We start from the raw sequence: 12,579 nt of genomic DNA on the forward strand, positions 1-12,579 counted from the left end.
CCTCCCCTCAGCAGCGAGGGGCGCGCATCGGGCCCGGAGCCGGCGGGAAACGGCGCCCCGTTTTTGGTGGGGGCGAGGAGGCGGCGACAGGGCCAGAAAATAACCGTGTCCGGGACCCCCTCCAATACAGGCAGCGTTTTTCCCCACGGAGGGGAGGAGGGTGGAAAATAGCAAGCCGGGGATGAAAAGGCGAGCGGCTCGCCGCGTTATCACTTGCCTTGAGGAAGAGGGAAAACAAATTCAGACTGAAAGTAAAACTCCGTCATACACTTGAAGATTAAAAAAAAAAAAACTTCTGGCTGCGTGTTGGGAAGTTGCGGAGCGGTGCTGCTCTAGGTGCTTTGGTTTTGCCATTAATTCACTGCTCAGGGCAGTGATTTGCTTTGCTCGCTAGCTTTATGCGAAACACATAAAATACCTGCTCTGCTCCTAGAGAAATGGGGCTGCCGTCGCTGAAACGTACACCTTTCCCATACAACCGCAGCATCGGGAAACGCCGACGGGAAAGGGGCGGTGGGTCATTTCATTTTTCCACCCGGGTCTTTAATATCCGCACGAAAGTTCGGGATTAGAGCCGAGGAATGAAGTTTCGTTGAAAAATCAAAAGGGAGTCCCGAAGCGTCAACGCCAAGAGCGCGCAGAGGAGAGGTGATGAGCTTTCGGAGCGGGTCTGTTAACGAAAAAAAACCCCAAAGTCTTTTCTGAACAGCCTTTTGAAGCCGATCCCCTTTCGGGGAAAATCCTGTCCCTGCTACACCTATTTACCCGCCTAGAGTCGATGTATTAAAAATAAATAAATGCGATGTATGCAGCTCAAAGAACCTCTCCCTTCGAATAATGTGAAAATATCCGAGTTAATTGTTAATTCGGAGGAAACGGATTCGAATGGTTAAAAACCCAGTTCGTCCCTTTCACAGGGGATTTGGGTCTGGCTAATTGTAGGGGAGAAATTTTCTTGGGGAGCAGAATCTCTCACTTGGCCAGAGTAAGTGGCGAGAAAGCAGATCATGCATTTGCCTGAGAAGCGAAACAGTAGCAAGTGAATTCCAGTTAACATCCGAGGAAGTCCAAATTTTCTTTAACGGAGAGCTAGATTTTGCAGCTTCACTGAGCAGACTTAAACAGTTTGCCTCTTATTGCACAGTATCGCCTGCAATCGTGCAAGCAACTATTTTTTTTTCTCTAGGCTGTGTTTTTATCCCAACTTAATTCTTCTGCAGTATAGCTCTCGTTTCACAGTTGCACGTAGTTTTCATGTAAGAACTACCGAAGTAATAGCAACGAGGCTGCAGTGGTGGTTATTTTACAGCCTTTTCTGCCCGAAAGCTGCAAGACAGAGTTGTCAGACCTGGGTTGGGTACATCTAGCTTTCTGTTTGAGGAGGCTTTGCACGTTTTTTAGCACACGCAGTCCTTCCCTGTCGGTCTCTGTGCAGCCACTTTGGAGGGAGGGGGGAAATCTTTTGGGGGGTCGACCCCTCCGTCCAAACCCACGATAAAGGATCTGCAGAGAACGGTCGGGTTTTTTTACCCAGTGAGTGCTGTTTGTCTCGGTAAATCACATTACGAAGCAAAGTGCAAGGGTAGTTAACTTTATCTTCTGTTAATGTAAACAAATAAGAAGCATCCAGTTCCTTGATCTTTATTTAAATAAAGAGTTGTTTATCAGTGTCATCCTATGAAGATTAATTAGATACCTTTATTCACAATTTGGTGTCTGACACTCCATTTTAGGAATGCATTATAATCACAAGGTGTTAATTGGGGCCAGCCAGGCACTTATGTTTCTATTAAACAGTGTGAGGACTTTTCACAAGTATTAAGTTCCTTTTTTTTTTCTTTACTGTGCAGTGAAAAAATATACAGCTTTTAATAACACAGTGCTGCGGAATCACGCTCCTGAGCACAGGAGCAATGAGTATTTTGCAGCCGCGGAAGAGCGGCCGAGGTGCCGCTGGAATGCCATTAAACCCCGGGGGGGGAAACGGGGGCATCCTGCCAGGGGGCTTTTCCAGGAGAGCAGAGGGGATATCCCTCACCAAAAAAAAAAAAAAAAAAAGAGAGAGAGAAAGAGAGAGAGAGAGATGCGTCCCAAATAGTTAAAAAAAAACTTTAAGTCTCCTGCCCCATATCGGATGCGGCTAGCTGCTCCTTGTCCAGGAGGCTGACGGCTCAGGGACAGCTGCTGGGACATCGCCGACGATTTTTCACTTACAAATATACAAAGAGAGAGCCGTAAAGGCTTGAGCCTCGCAGCGAGGATTCAGCAGCTCATCGAAATCTGCGGGGAAAGGCGCTGCGCTGCCTCCCCCGTGCGGGGGGGGGGGGGGCGGCGGCGGCGGGGAGCCCGCCCGGGGCCCATGCAAATGCCCCCTGATTGCGTTAGCTCCTTGGGGAGCTTTAGTTTATTTTCCTTGCAAGGCGGGCATCGCTAACAGTTTAATCCCATTACTGCCTGCATTTCCTCAGGAAAGGTCCTGCCGCACCGGGAGTCTGGCCTCAATTGCTCGGCGAGGAGGGGCTCTGCCCCACCTCCCCCCTGGCCCCGATAAGCGCGCAGGGGAATCGCCGGCCGCGTCCGGGAAAAGGAGGGGTGGGAGGGCGGCGGGCGGCCCGACCCGGCGGCGGGAGCGGGCGGCGGCGGCGCCCCGGCCGGAGAGTGGCAGCGCCCGGGAGCCGCCGCCGCCCGCCCCGGGCCCCAGCTCCCGCCTCGCGGCCTGGGGGAGGGAAGAGGCACCTTCGGGCTCCTGCCAGCAGCAACATGCCAAGAGGCAGCTAGACTCAGAAGCATCCCAACCTTCCGCTCCGGGGGGGATGCGCCTCCCCACCGGGCCGAGGAGCCGCACCACTGCAAAACCCCCGGACTTACGCTCCTGCCTCTCTTTCCTTCCCCCCCCCCCCCACAGCAGGGGCACTCCACAGCAGAAAAGAAGAAGCAGAGAGCCACCACCACTCTTATCCCTGGCACCACCACATTTATTAAAAATTACTACTATGTACATAGGAAAAAAAACAGAACCAAGTCTCATTGGGAGAAGTTTGTGTGCCAGCGCTCTAGGGTTGATCAGTTTAAAATGGCTGAAACTATAGATAGGCAAGAAAAGTGGACAAGTTACATCACTTTCAATTTTGTACAGGGCAGCTGAAAAGAGTCACTTTACCTACATGTAAATAGAAATCTGTTAATGTCTTTAGCAATGCATTTGCAACACTCTGTATGCTAAGTTTGATTAATCAGAAAAAATGCCTTTAGAACTTCAAAGCACCACTGGAGGTCCTTCCAACTGAACTGCTATAGGTAGACTATTTATACATTATTCCACAATATTCTACAGTGTACCTAGACAAAACACAACTGTACACTTTGAGATTTTGGCCACCTCAAAGGCTAGGCTTTTGGGATAGAGGTGTTTTTCCTTATGAAAGTCCTAGACTAAGAAAAGTCAAATTTGGTCACTGTAACCCCATCATTAGCAACAAGAGCTTCAAGTCAAATCCTGCCTGGCATACAGGCCTTATTTTGACCATCTTCTGCCAAGGAAAGCCCTAGCTGAGCAATATACAACTCAGCCAATTGTGCTGCAGCTCAGTCTAAAGCAGAATGTAGCATTTGTGCAGCCCCCCCCCCCCAACCCAGCCCCCTTTCATCAAAAGGGGCAGGCAAGGAAGAAAGGGGAATCTGGGATCCAAACTCCCTATTTCCTGCTCAGGAGTGCATAGATTTCATCAGACCTCTGAGCCAAGTCAAACTGTACACTTTAGTGTCTCCAATAAATAAGCTGCACTGTAAAAGTCTAGGCTCTTGCTTACAGCTTCCACATGTGGTTCCTCGTAAAGTTAAGACTTCTGTTATAATTTGTTCTCTCCCTACTTGGTTACCTGCAACAGTCAAAAGCTTTGGTACCTTCTTTAGAATTGCACACAATTCAAGGTGGAAGGCAAGAGTCTTTTTGGCAATTGTAATGCAAAAAAAACCCAAGGCCACCCTGAAAAAAAAGTTAGCCAATTGGAATAAAAGAATGCTTTAAGAACTAGTATAGAATGCATAGTAGCCCATGCCTTTTGAAGTGTCTTTGCTATAGTCCTCAGCATTAATGTCCTCACATTTCATAGTCGGGGAATTTTCATTGCTTGAAGTGCTAGGGGAGAGTCGTCTTCTCTTACAAGCACCCGTGTAGACCCCAGAATCATTTGAATCTAGAGACTTTATGGAGGGTGGAGTCTCTATCCAGGATGAGCCGATTTCTTCTTTGACCTTCTCCTTGGAAAGCTGGTCTTCAGAGAAACCCGGAGGACTTGTTCGGGAGGTCCAAGGTAAGCCCGTTGTCATTTTTCTCTGGTAAGAACCTCTGCTCCCCCAGCCTGCCATGGATGGAAATGTTGGATCAGGGTAATATCCCAGAGCATGGGATGTCTGAAGGGGAAGGGATTTAATGCCGTATGGGAGCAAGGTGGTAGGAGAATACTCCGTCTCATAAGAGTTCATGTCCAACTTGTTGGCACCAGGCTGCTGTACAGGAGTAACAAACCACCGCTGAGGAGGGCTGGCTACCTCTTCATTCTGCTGCGGGGAGAGCAAGCCGTTTGTCTGAGGTACCGTTCTCTCACCATTGTAAAACCTGGCAGGGGGCAGGTTGTTGACAAACTGTTCTTGGAAGAAGGGTTGCACACTGTATCGGGCACCAGGGACAATCTGGTGGGATCTAGGAGAATCCGTGGGAGATGGAGTTAATCTGTCATTTTCTGAAGCTGTGTACATGCTACAACATAAAAGAGAAACACTGAGTGTTGTTCTTTACAATTCCAGGTGTGGTACTAAAACAGAAAACTGAACAGGAAGAAAATGAGTTATCACTGAATCAGAATCATACCTAGGTTTAACTGGAAGTCCATTTTTATTTATCTGTTTTAGGAGTTTGCATTGTTGTTCCTAGACAAAAGCATAAGCTTTTAGCATTGCTGCTACACATATACACTGTTCTCAGCCAGGCAACCCATTTTAAATGAGGCACAGCATTTTCCTCTGAGAAGCCATACTTTGGTGTATAGAGCTATATGCAGCTTTTCAAAGGCCATTTGTAGGCAGGATGAGAGCACTAGACAAATCTTCTGGTGGCAATTTGAAGAAGTTGTCTGCTCTGTGGATATACTTGATACCCCATTGCTAGTCTTCAGGCCAGGGGGTTTTGTTAATACATTTAACCAAAGTTTAGAAGCCTGCTGGAAGACAGGTGATCAAGACAATGCATTAACTACTCAATTATCTCTCCAAACAGAAATTTGATGTCTTTGAATGCATTGCAACAGCTACCAAAGCTGCCAGTAGAAATATTACTACTTCAGAATAAATGAAGAATGCTTCAGAATAAAGTAGCATGGAAGGCTTTTTCTTCCTTCTACATACAAATATTCAGACCAGAATCATGTCTCCCCAACAAAGTCAGTTACAATAGAAGACAGAAATGTACTTACGAGTCATAGTTGTCTCTGAAGCCTTTTGCAAAAGGATTATGGTCAATTTTGAGCTGGGTAATCTTAAAAAAAAAGCAGAATATTGTAAGATGATATGTTGAACCCATGCCACTTAGGTTTATTAATTCTCATTTTATACACCCATGCTTACATCAGTGTTTTGATATGCTGTAACTGCTATGAATTGCGTTTCAGGAAAAATAAACGTTTGAGTCTTTGAAGAATCATTCAAATCTTCAACACCATCTTCAGTCACTTCCACGATGTGAAGCCGAGGTTGGTATTTGTGTAGAGACTGCAGCACTATCATCTAGAAGAAACCATGCAAGAGATTAGTTGTTCAGACAAATCACATTTAACACTTACAAGAAGAGTCAGGCTATACAATAGATCTTTTAATCTTTTGACTTGGGAATGAAACAGTTTTAACTCTTAGTAAGATACAATTCACAAGTTGTAGATCTCACCTTAACTAGGCTACCAATATGCTAAACTCTGCAAAGGCAGGAAATCAAAAGGTGTAAGCTAGACCCTCGTTTTTGCTTTACTCTGGAGGAAGAAACGTTAGCTAAAGACAAGGAAATCCACACATCTGTTTCTGATACTGCCTCTTCTTTTGCAGCCGGTTAGAAAATAAAAGGCTCCCAATCCATTTTAAGGAGGGGATGAGTCACAAAGCCAAGGACGTAGCAGCCCAGTCAGTGAAGCCGCGAGCCTCGGCGCTGCCCGGCTGAGCCGGGGACGCCATTCAGAGGCTGCTCCCCATTTACCTGCGCGTTGTTGTTGTTGGCACCTTTGTTGTTCGTCAGCTTCAGCTTCCCGAAAGAGATCTCCTGCCTCATCCAGTGAGCCCCCGTGTTGGGCGATTCGGGGTGAACGTAAACCTTGTTGCCTGGGGGAAAAAAATAAGTGAATAAGTGAGAAGCCGTGCGCAGAGGCTTTGTGGCGCCTCGGCACAGCAAGGCAAAGCAGGGAGCAGCGCCGGTGAGGAAAGCAAGCTGCAAAATGCACCTAAGCCCTGGCTGTCCCCGCGGCAGGATGCCGAGGCAGCGGGAACGCTTTTCCGGGGGCCACCCGGGCCCGCACGTACCTTGCATGTTGTTGTCGGCTTTGCCGCAGGTCACCCACTTGCCCCCCTGGAAACGCCAGTGGTTGGGGTCCGCCAGCACCACCTCCACGAACACGTTGTAGTGGGCCGTGGGGTTGAGACCGGTGATGTTAAAACTCAGGAAAGGGAACATGCGCCTGAGGAGGGGAGAAAAGCACACCGCATGCGAGGCGGACCGGGAGCAGAGCCGGAGCCAGCCCCGCGCCTCGGCACGGAGCGCCTGCCTGGGGCGCCCCGTCCGTCCCGGCCCCGGCAGGCAGCGGACCGTCCCCCCCTCCCCGGCCTCGCCTCCCCCCTCCGCCTGCTGCGGGGACACTGAACGCCGCTTTTCGGGGAAAGCGGCCCGGCCGCTGCCCGTCGGGTCCCGGAGGCACGGGCACCGGGGCCACGGGGCACCGGGAGCCTCCGCGCGGCACCGCCGGTGCGGGCTGGACCCACCGGCGCCGAATAAAGGCTGCTGCACCCCGAGGTCGGCCGAGGCGGGAAGGGCCCCCGAGGGTTCGCCTCGGCCGCCCCGCTTACCGGCCCTGCTTGGTGATGATCATCTCCGTCTGGTGCCGGTGAAACTTGAGCCAGAGGGGCCGGTTGCAGAGGAAGACCTGCGCCCGCAGCCCCGGCCCCGCCGCCGGCACCCCCAGCGCCCCCAGCCCGCCGCAGGAGCCGGCCGCCGCCGGGTAGGGGCCGTAGAGGGGGCTGCTGCCCGCTGCCTGCCCGTACTGGTAGCCGCCGCCGCCGCCAAACTGCGCCCGGGCGCCGGGCGGGCAGACGGCGCCGGCGAAGCCCCCCGGGGACAGCACCGAGCCGTAGGGGTAGCGCGCCCCGGCGGGCGGCTGGTACACGGCGCCGTGCTGCGCCGCCGCCGGGTAGGGGAAGAGGGAGCAGGGCCCCCCCAGGTCGGCCCCCGGCGGCCCGGGGGACTGCAGGTAGTAGCGCTCGGGGCTGAGGCTGTCCATGGAGTAGCGGGCGGCGGCGGGCGGCAGCTCCTCCTCGCCGCACGGCGTGGCCTTGCGGCCGTCCGGCTTGGGGGCGGCGAAGGGCGGCTCGCCCGCCTCGGCCTCGCCCAGCATGGCCGGGCCAGCGGCCGCGCCGACCGGGAACTTCTTGGGCGCCTTGTCGAGGTCGAGGCGCGGCGGCGAGCCGGAGCCCGAGGAGCGGGGCGGCCCGCGGGCCCCGCCGCCGCGCCCGCCGCCCTCCAGCGGGTAGAAGGGGGCGCCCGGCAGGGCCCCCGCCGCGGCCAGCAGCGGCTCGCCCAGCTGCATCGGCGGAGCCGCCGCGGAGCACCCGGCCCGGCCGCCCAGCGCTGCGGTGGGGCTCGGCCCGGGCGCTTTATACCGGCGCGCCGGGCTCCGCGGGCCGCCGGGGAGGGGCCTGCGCGGGGCCGCTTCCTCGCCGCCCCTCCGCCCCCGCCGGCCCATTGGCTGGGCAGCGTGACACTAATTTAATTAGACAGCTACTAATTGGAACAAGTCACCTGTGACCAGGGGGTGTCCCCTCCACACACGCGCACCCGGCCCCCTGCCCCCGCCGCCCGGCTCCCCACGGGGCGCAGCCCCGCGGCAGGGGAGCGCCGGCTTCCCCTCCCGGTGGCCGCGACGCAGAGCCCTGCCCTCACCCCCGCTCCCCCCAAAAAGACCTCTTGCCGAGGTGACAGGGCCTCCCGGGTACTTAACCGCTTCGTCACGGACCGGAGGGTCCGCGGCGGGGAGCGGGGCACTGGAAGGAAAGGGAAAACGGGCGGGAGGCGAGCCTCCGGCCCGCTGCGACGGGGCGGGCGAGACCGCCCCCCCCCCCCCCGGCCGTCTCGCCGTTCAAACAAATCGGCTTGTGCCTCCGCTGAGCCAAGTAGCCGTCTTCCTCCCCCCGGCTCCCTGGGCAGCATCATTACCAGGGGGGTGACACGGAGTGACTCATTACACCTTATCAGGGACGTCTCTTTGGAAACCGGAGGGGCCGATTCGCAGTTTCATTTTTTAGGAACTCCACGCTAGGTTTCTTGCAACCCCCTTTCCCCTTCAGTAGTCCCCCCCCCCCCCCCGGGAAGGCAGCATTATAATTCAGCCGGGTGCCAGGTTCCACATTATGTGAGTTAATCTGCTTCACGCTTTTTGTCAGATCGGAGCCTTTTGCCTGGAAGGGTAAGGGACTAGGATTCAGGAAGATTTAGATGCCCGTGTGATTTTGAGGAGCGGACAGAGGCTGCATTAACGATTTGCCGCTAGAAACCCGTAGCCCCTCGCCCTCTGCTCGCAGCTCGCCAGCTCGCACGGAGCGCTGCAAAAACCTGCCTCCTCCTCACGGCTGAATTTTAACGCAGACCCCCAGAGCAACGAGGATTTCGTTGCTGGGTGGCAGGATCCGCCGCGGCTCGGGGAAGGAGCCCGGCTTTAGGCGGCGGAGCTGTGCCCGCCGCCCCCGCGCTGCCGCGGATCCGCTCCGCCCTCGCACTGCAGCGGACCCGCTCCGCGCCGTGCGCCGCCGCGGAGCCGCGCAGCCGCCGCCGCCGCGCAGCGAGGCGACGCGGGTTAATCGCCAGCAATTAACGGCGGCCACCACCCTCCTCCCCGCCGGGGAAGAGGCGCGCGCGGGCCTCTGCTTAAATTCCGCCCCTGCGCAAGTTTGGCGCTCAGCTCGGCGCTGCCGGCGGTCGGTGCCTGCCTACAGGGGCTGCTTTCCTCGGAGGGGGGCACGGGCAGATTAGCAGCCGGCCGGGACTTCATTCGTATTCACTGACGGAAACGGAGGAACGGGGGCAGAGCGGTCCCGCTCTGCCCACCCCCGGCGGCGGCCGCACGCACGGGCGGGCTGGGAAGTGCTCGGTACAGCCAGCCCCGAGCCATCCCCTTCCCCCCCGGCCCTAACCGCCCGGTCTCTCCGGGATAAGGTTTTGCCCAACTTTTCCGACGATCTCGTCCGCCTGAGGAAGACAACAAAAAAGTATCTGGGAAGCCAGGCGCTGCGGCACGAAGCAAACCAGCCGCTGCGCGCTGCCGCCCTTTCCCCGGGCGCCTGGCCGGCAAGGTGGTTGCCTGCATCGCGGGGGGAAGAGGAGAGCAGAGGTGGACCCGGCAGCCGTGCTTTGAAAGCAAAACAAAACGGGAAGCAACCTGCAAAGCGCCGCTAAGGCTCAGCCTCTGCTTGCCTTCCCGTGGCCGGCGGGCCCCGGTGCAGGCTCGCCGCGGGGCAGCYCCCGCCCGCAGCTGCGGCTCCGCTAGCCCCGTCCGTCTGGCTCTGCATCTCCCGGGCCAGGGCAGAGATGGAAGGATATTTTAAAAAGCTAACAAGTAGGATTTAAGGGAGTGGATTTTACAGAATTATAGACGCGCACAAAAAGGTCCCACGGTCAAAAACAAATCCGTGCAGGGCAGGTGCCGTTTAGTTCAAGATTGCTGCGGTTTTTCCTCCAAAACTCGGGTAACATAGCGTTTAATAGAAAAAAAAAAAAAGTACAAAAGCTTCCAGTGTTGCTCTAAGTTTCCTGCGGATTGCACTGTCTTTTGGCCGGGGGGGGGGGGTCGTTTAGGAAAACTGTGGCCGTCCTGGTGACAGAAGAGCTTTTCAGTTTAGTTCGAAATATGTCTAGGATTAAGCTTTTCCTAACGAATTAAGGTTTCCATCCAGCTTTTTACAGAGTCGGGGTTATTTTCAGATGAGCTCGGAAAAGTGGCAGCCTGGCCTCGGTCCCCGTGCCGGGCTCCCGCAGCCCCGGGAGGCAGCGGCGGCGGCGGGGGCCGGGTCCGGGCTGCCCCGGGGACCCCCGTCGGGGCAGGCTTCCCGGGAGCCCCGCTCGCACCGCGGTGCGCCTCGGCCGTGACAGGATTTGAGGACTCGACTTGCAATTTTTTTTTTTTTTTTTGGGGGGGGTGTTCATCTACTCTGCACGCGGAATCAGAAAAGCAGTGATTTCCCCCCCACACCCCGCAAATTAAAGCCGCCAGTTCAATCGCCGATCCAAGCTTGGGGGAGCCGGTATTTGCCGTCCGCGCAGCGTGCAAACTTGCCCTCCCTGGGGACGGGGTGGCAGCCCGGGGACGGCCGCAGCCCTGCTCCCTCCCCCGGCCTCGCTGCCTCGCCGGGGGCCGGCCGGGAGCGTGGCGGTGCGCGATGTGGCAGCCGCGTGTGGGACCGGAGATTTCTGAATGGGTCCCTCAACCTTTGAGATGTTATCTTATAGATAAGCCTGCAGGAACGGCAGGCTGGTGACACAGAAAGGAGCATGTCAGGTTCGTAAAACTACTCAAATAACCTACAAACCACAAAAAGAATGTTGAAAGAAAACGGAGGTCTTTGAAGGGTTACAGATTATCTTGTATCGTTGGGTTTTATTCAAATATACTCTTTGGGTTTATTCAAATAGGGAGCATCTCTGACTGTAAAGAAGCTGTTTGTTGTAGAATACCTCATTTTCTGCAGTCGGAGTTACAGTGGAATGATACTGTATTTCCTCTGCTGCCTTGGGGATAGGACCGAGCCCTTTCCTTCTTTCTTCTGCGGCTGGTGCATCAGAGAAGAGCCCCCACTTCCACAGATCGCTTAAACTCGTGGGGCTGGAACCCTTCAATTGAAGTACTCTGCTCAGTGGGGCCTAAGAGGAGAAAAGAAGTTGGGATCCACCAGATCTGTGCTATTAGGCCATTATCCATATATATGGAAACCCGTATATACCCGATATCCTTATATATATGGATATATGGAAATGGAGATAAACACACATACTACTGGGTCGATATGGACAGCTTAAGAATCTCTGTCACCCGGTTCACCTGCCATGCTGTTTGGTCTTCTTTTGCCGAAGTCCTGCTGTCTCTACTGCAGGATTTACAGGTCATTATGTTATTTTTCTGAAAGCTACATACATCGGAATAGTTTCTGTGAGTGAACATGTTTCCTTGTCTTATTCCCTAATTTTGGTTAAAATCTAGCTCCCTGTTTCTGGATCTCCTCTTCAGTTTGCTAACATCTGATTTGCGAAGGGCTTGGACGCTTTCAGCAAGTTTGTATAGGGATTTTTCAGATTTTCTATTCATCCATTCATCCAGTCCAGCTTTTCCCTTCTTTCTTCTTAAACTACATATAAAGTATCTGCCGAGGCAAAGGAAGGAGGATACTTTTAAATGCATTCATAGGACTTGCCACTCTTCCACCATCCTTCAATGTCGCTTTTCAATTCACTAAATCAGAGGTTTTTCAGGCGTKGCCAGCCATATGTGAGTGCCTCCTGTTTTTGATCATGATAGCTTTGTTTTCAAGGCTGTTGGGTGCTTATAGCACCCAGAAAAATCAAGAAGGCATTAATATGTCTGAGCAAGGCTCAGGGCATTTCAGTTTGGCACTAAACTTCAGTTGCTATTTTTATGAAGGAGCTAGCTACATCCTTCCAGTGCTCAGTTTTTTCCATTTATCAAATGCAGACAACAGCCACCTCCGTGGGAGTGTTAGGAGACTAAATTAATTGAGAATGCTCTTTATTTTCTGATGAAAAGAAGTTGTGCTGCAGCTGCAAAGATCATTAATACATTTTAGCTTCTGACAAGAGGAGTTTTCAGTGTGCAGGTGAACTACACAGTCTTAAAGATATAAGAAGTGCAGCCTAAAATCTGTTTTGACTTGTAAAAACTCAAGCCAAAAGGGTTAAAAAGTAGAGTCAGGTTTTGTTAAAACAGATATGTATCRACTTTAAATAGAAGCAGTCAACGGCCCTACAAAACCAAAGTGTTATTGTCTTTAATATTAACTAGAGTTAGTGTCATATTAATAGCAATTTTATCCTTTAATAATAATTTAATTCATCTGTCACTTTCTTAGCTATCTAAGCCAATTTAAAAGACAGAATGCAGACATAAGCTTTAAACAGACATACATAAGTATACATAAGCCCCATTTTAAGTATGGGGCTAATGAGAACAAATAAGAAGATGAAGAATACCCTTTCTTAGCCGACATGTATGAAACAGAAAGAACAGACAAGAGTTAATGAATGGGGATCTGGAACATACCCTGGAG

General features: G+C 53.3%; 1 protein-coding gene across 1 annotated transcript; it reads right to left on the reverse strand.

Annotated features, from left to right (window-relative positions):
• Positions 1-2,949: 2,949 nt before the first annotated feature.
• EOMES (eomesodermin) lies at positions 2,950-7,838 on the reverse strand. Its single transcript, XM_026057284.1, has 6 exons — positions 7,102-7,838; positions 6,562-6,716; positions 6,242-6,363; positions 5,623-5,781; positions 5,472-5,533; positions 2,950-4,759 (listed from the first exon to the last, which is right to left on the reverse strand). The coding sequence occupies exons 1-6, from the start codon at positions 7,836-7,838 to the stop codon at positions 4,024-4,026; spliced, it is 1,971 nt and encodes a 656-aa protein (XP_025913069.1). The 3' UTR covers positions 2,950-4,023.
• Between the last annotated feature and the right edge of the window lie 4,741 nt (positions 7,839-12,579).

This window comes from Apteryx rowi, unplaced genomic scaffold (assembly GCF_003343035.1).
Source record: "Apteryx rowi isolate R43461 unplaced genomic scaffold, aptRow1 scaffold_138, whole genome shotgun sequence".
Classification (NCBI taxonomy): Eukaryota; Metazoa; Chordata; class Aves; order Apterygiformes; family Apterygidae; genus Apteryx; species Apteryx rowi.

Coding starts and splice junctions, on each gene's coding strand:
- EOMES (XM_026057284.1), bottom strand. CDS start 7,838: ATGCAGCTGGGCGAGCCGCTGCTGGCCGCGGCGGGGGCCCTGCCGGGC. Junction 6,717..7,101: donor ATCATCACCAAGCAGGGCCG/GTAAGCGGGGCG, acceptor TCCCCTCCTCAG/GCGCATGTTCCCTTTCCTGA. Junction 5,534..5,622: donor CAGCATATCAAAACACTGAT/GTAAGCATGGGT, acceptor TTTTTTTTTAAG/ATTACCCAGCTCAAAATTGA.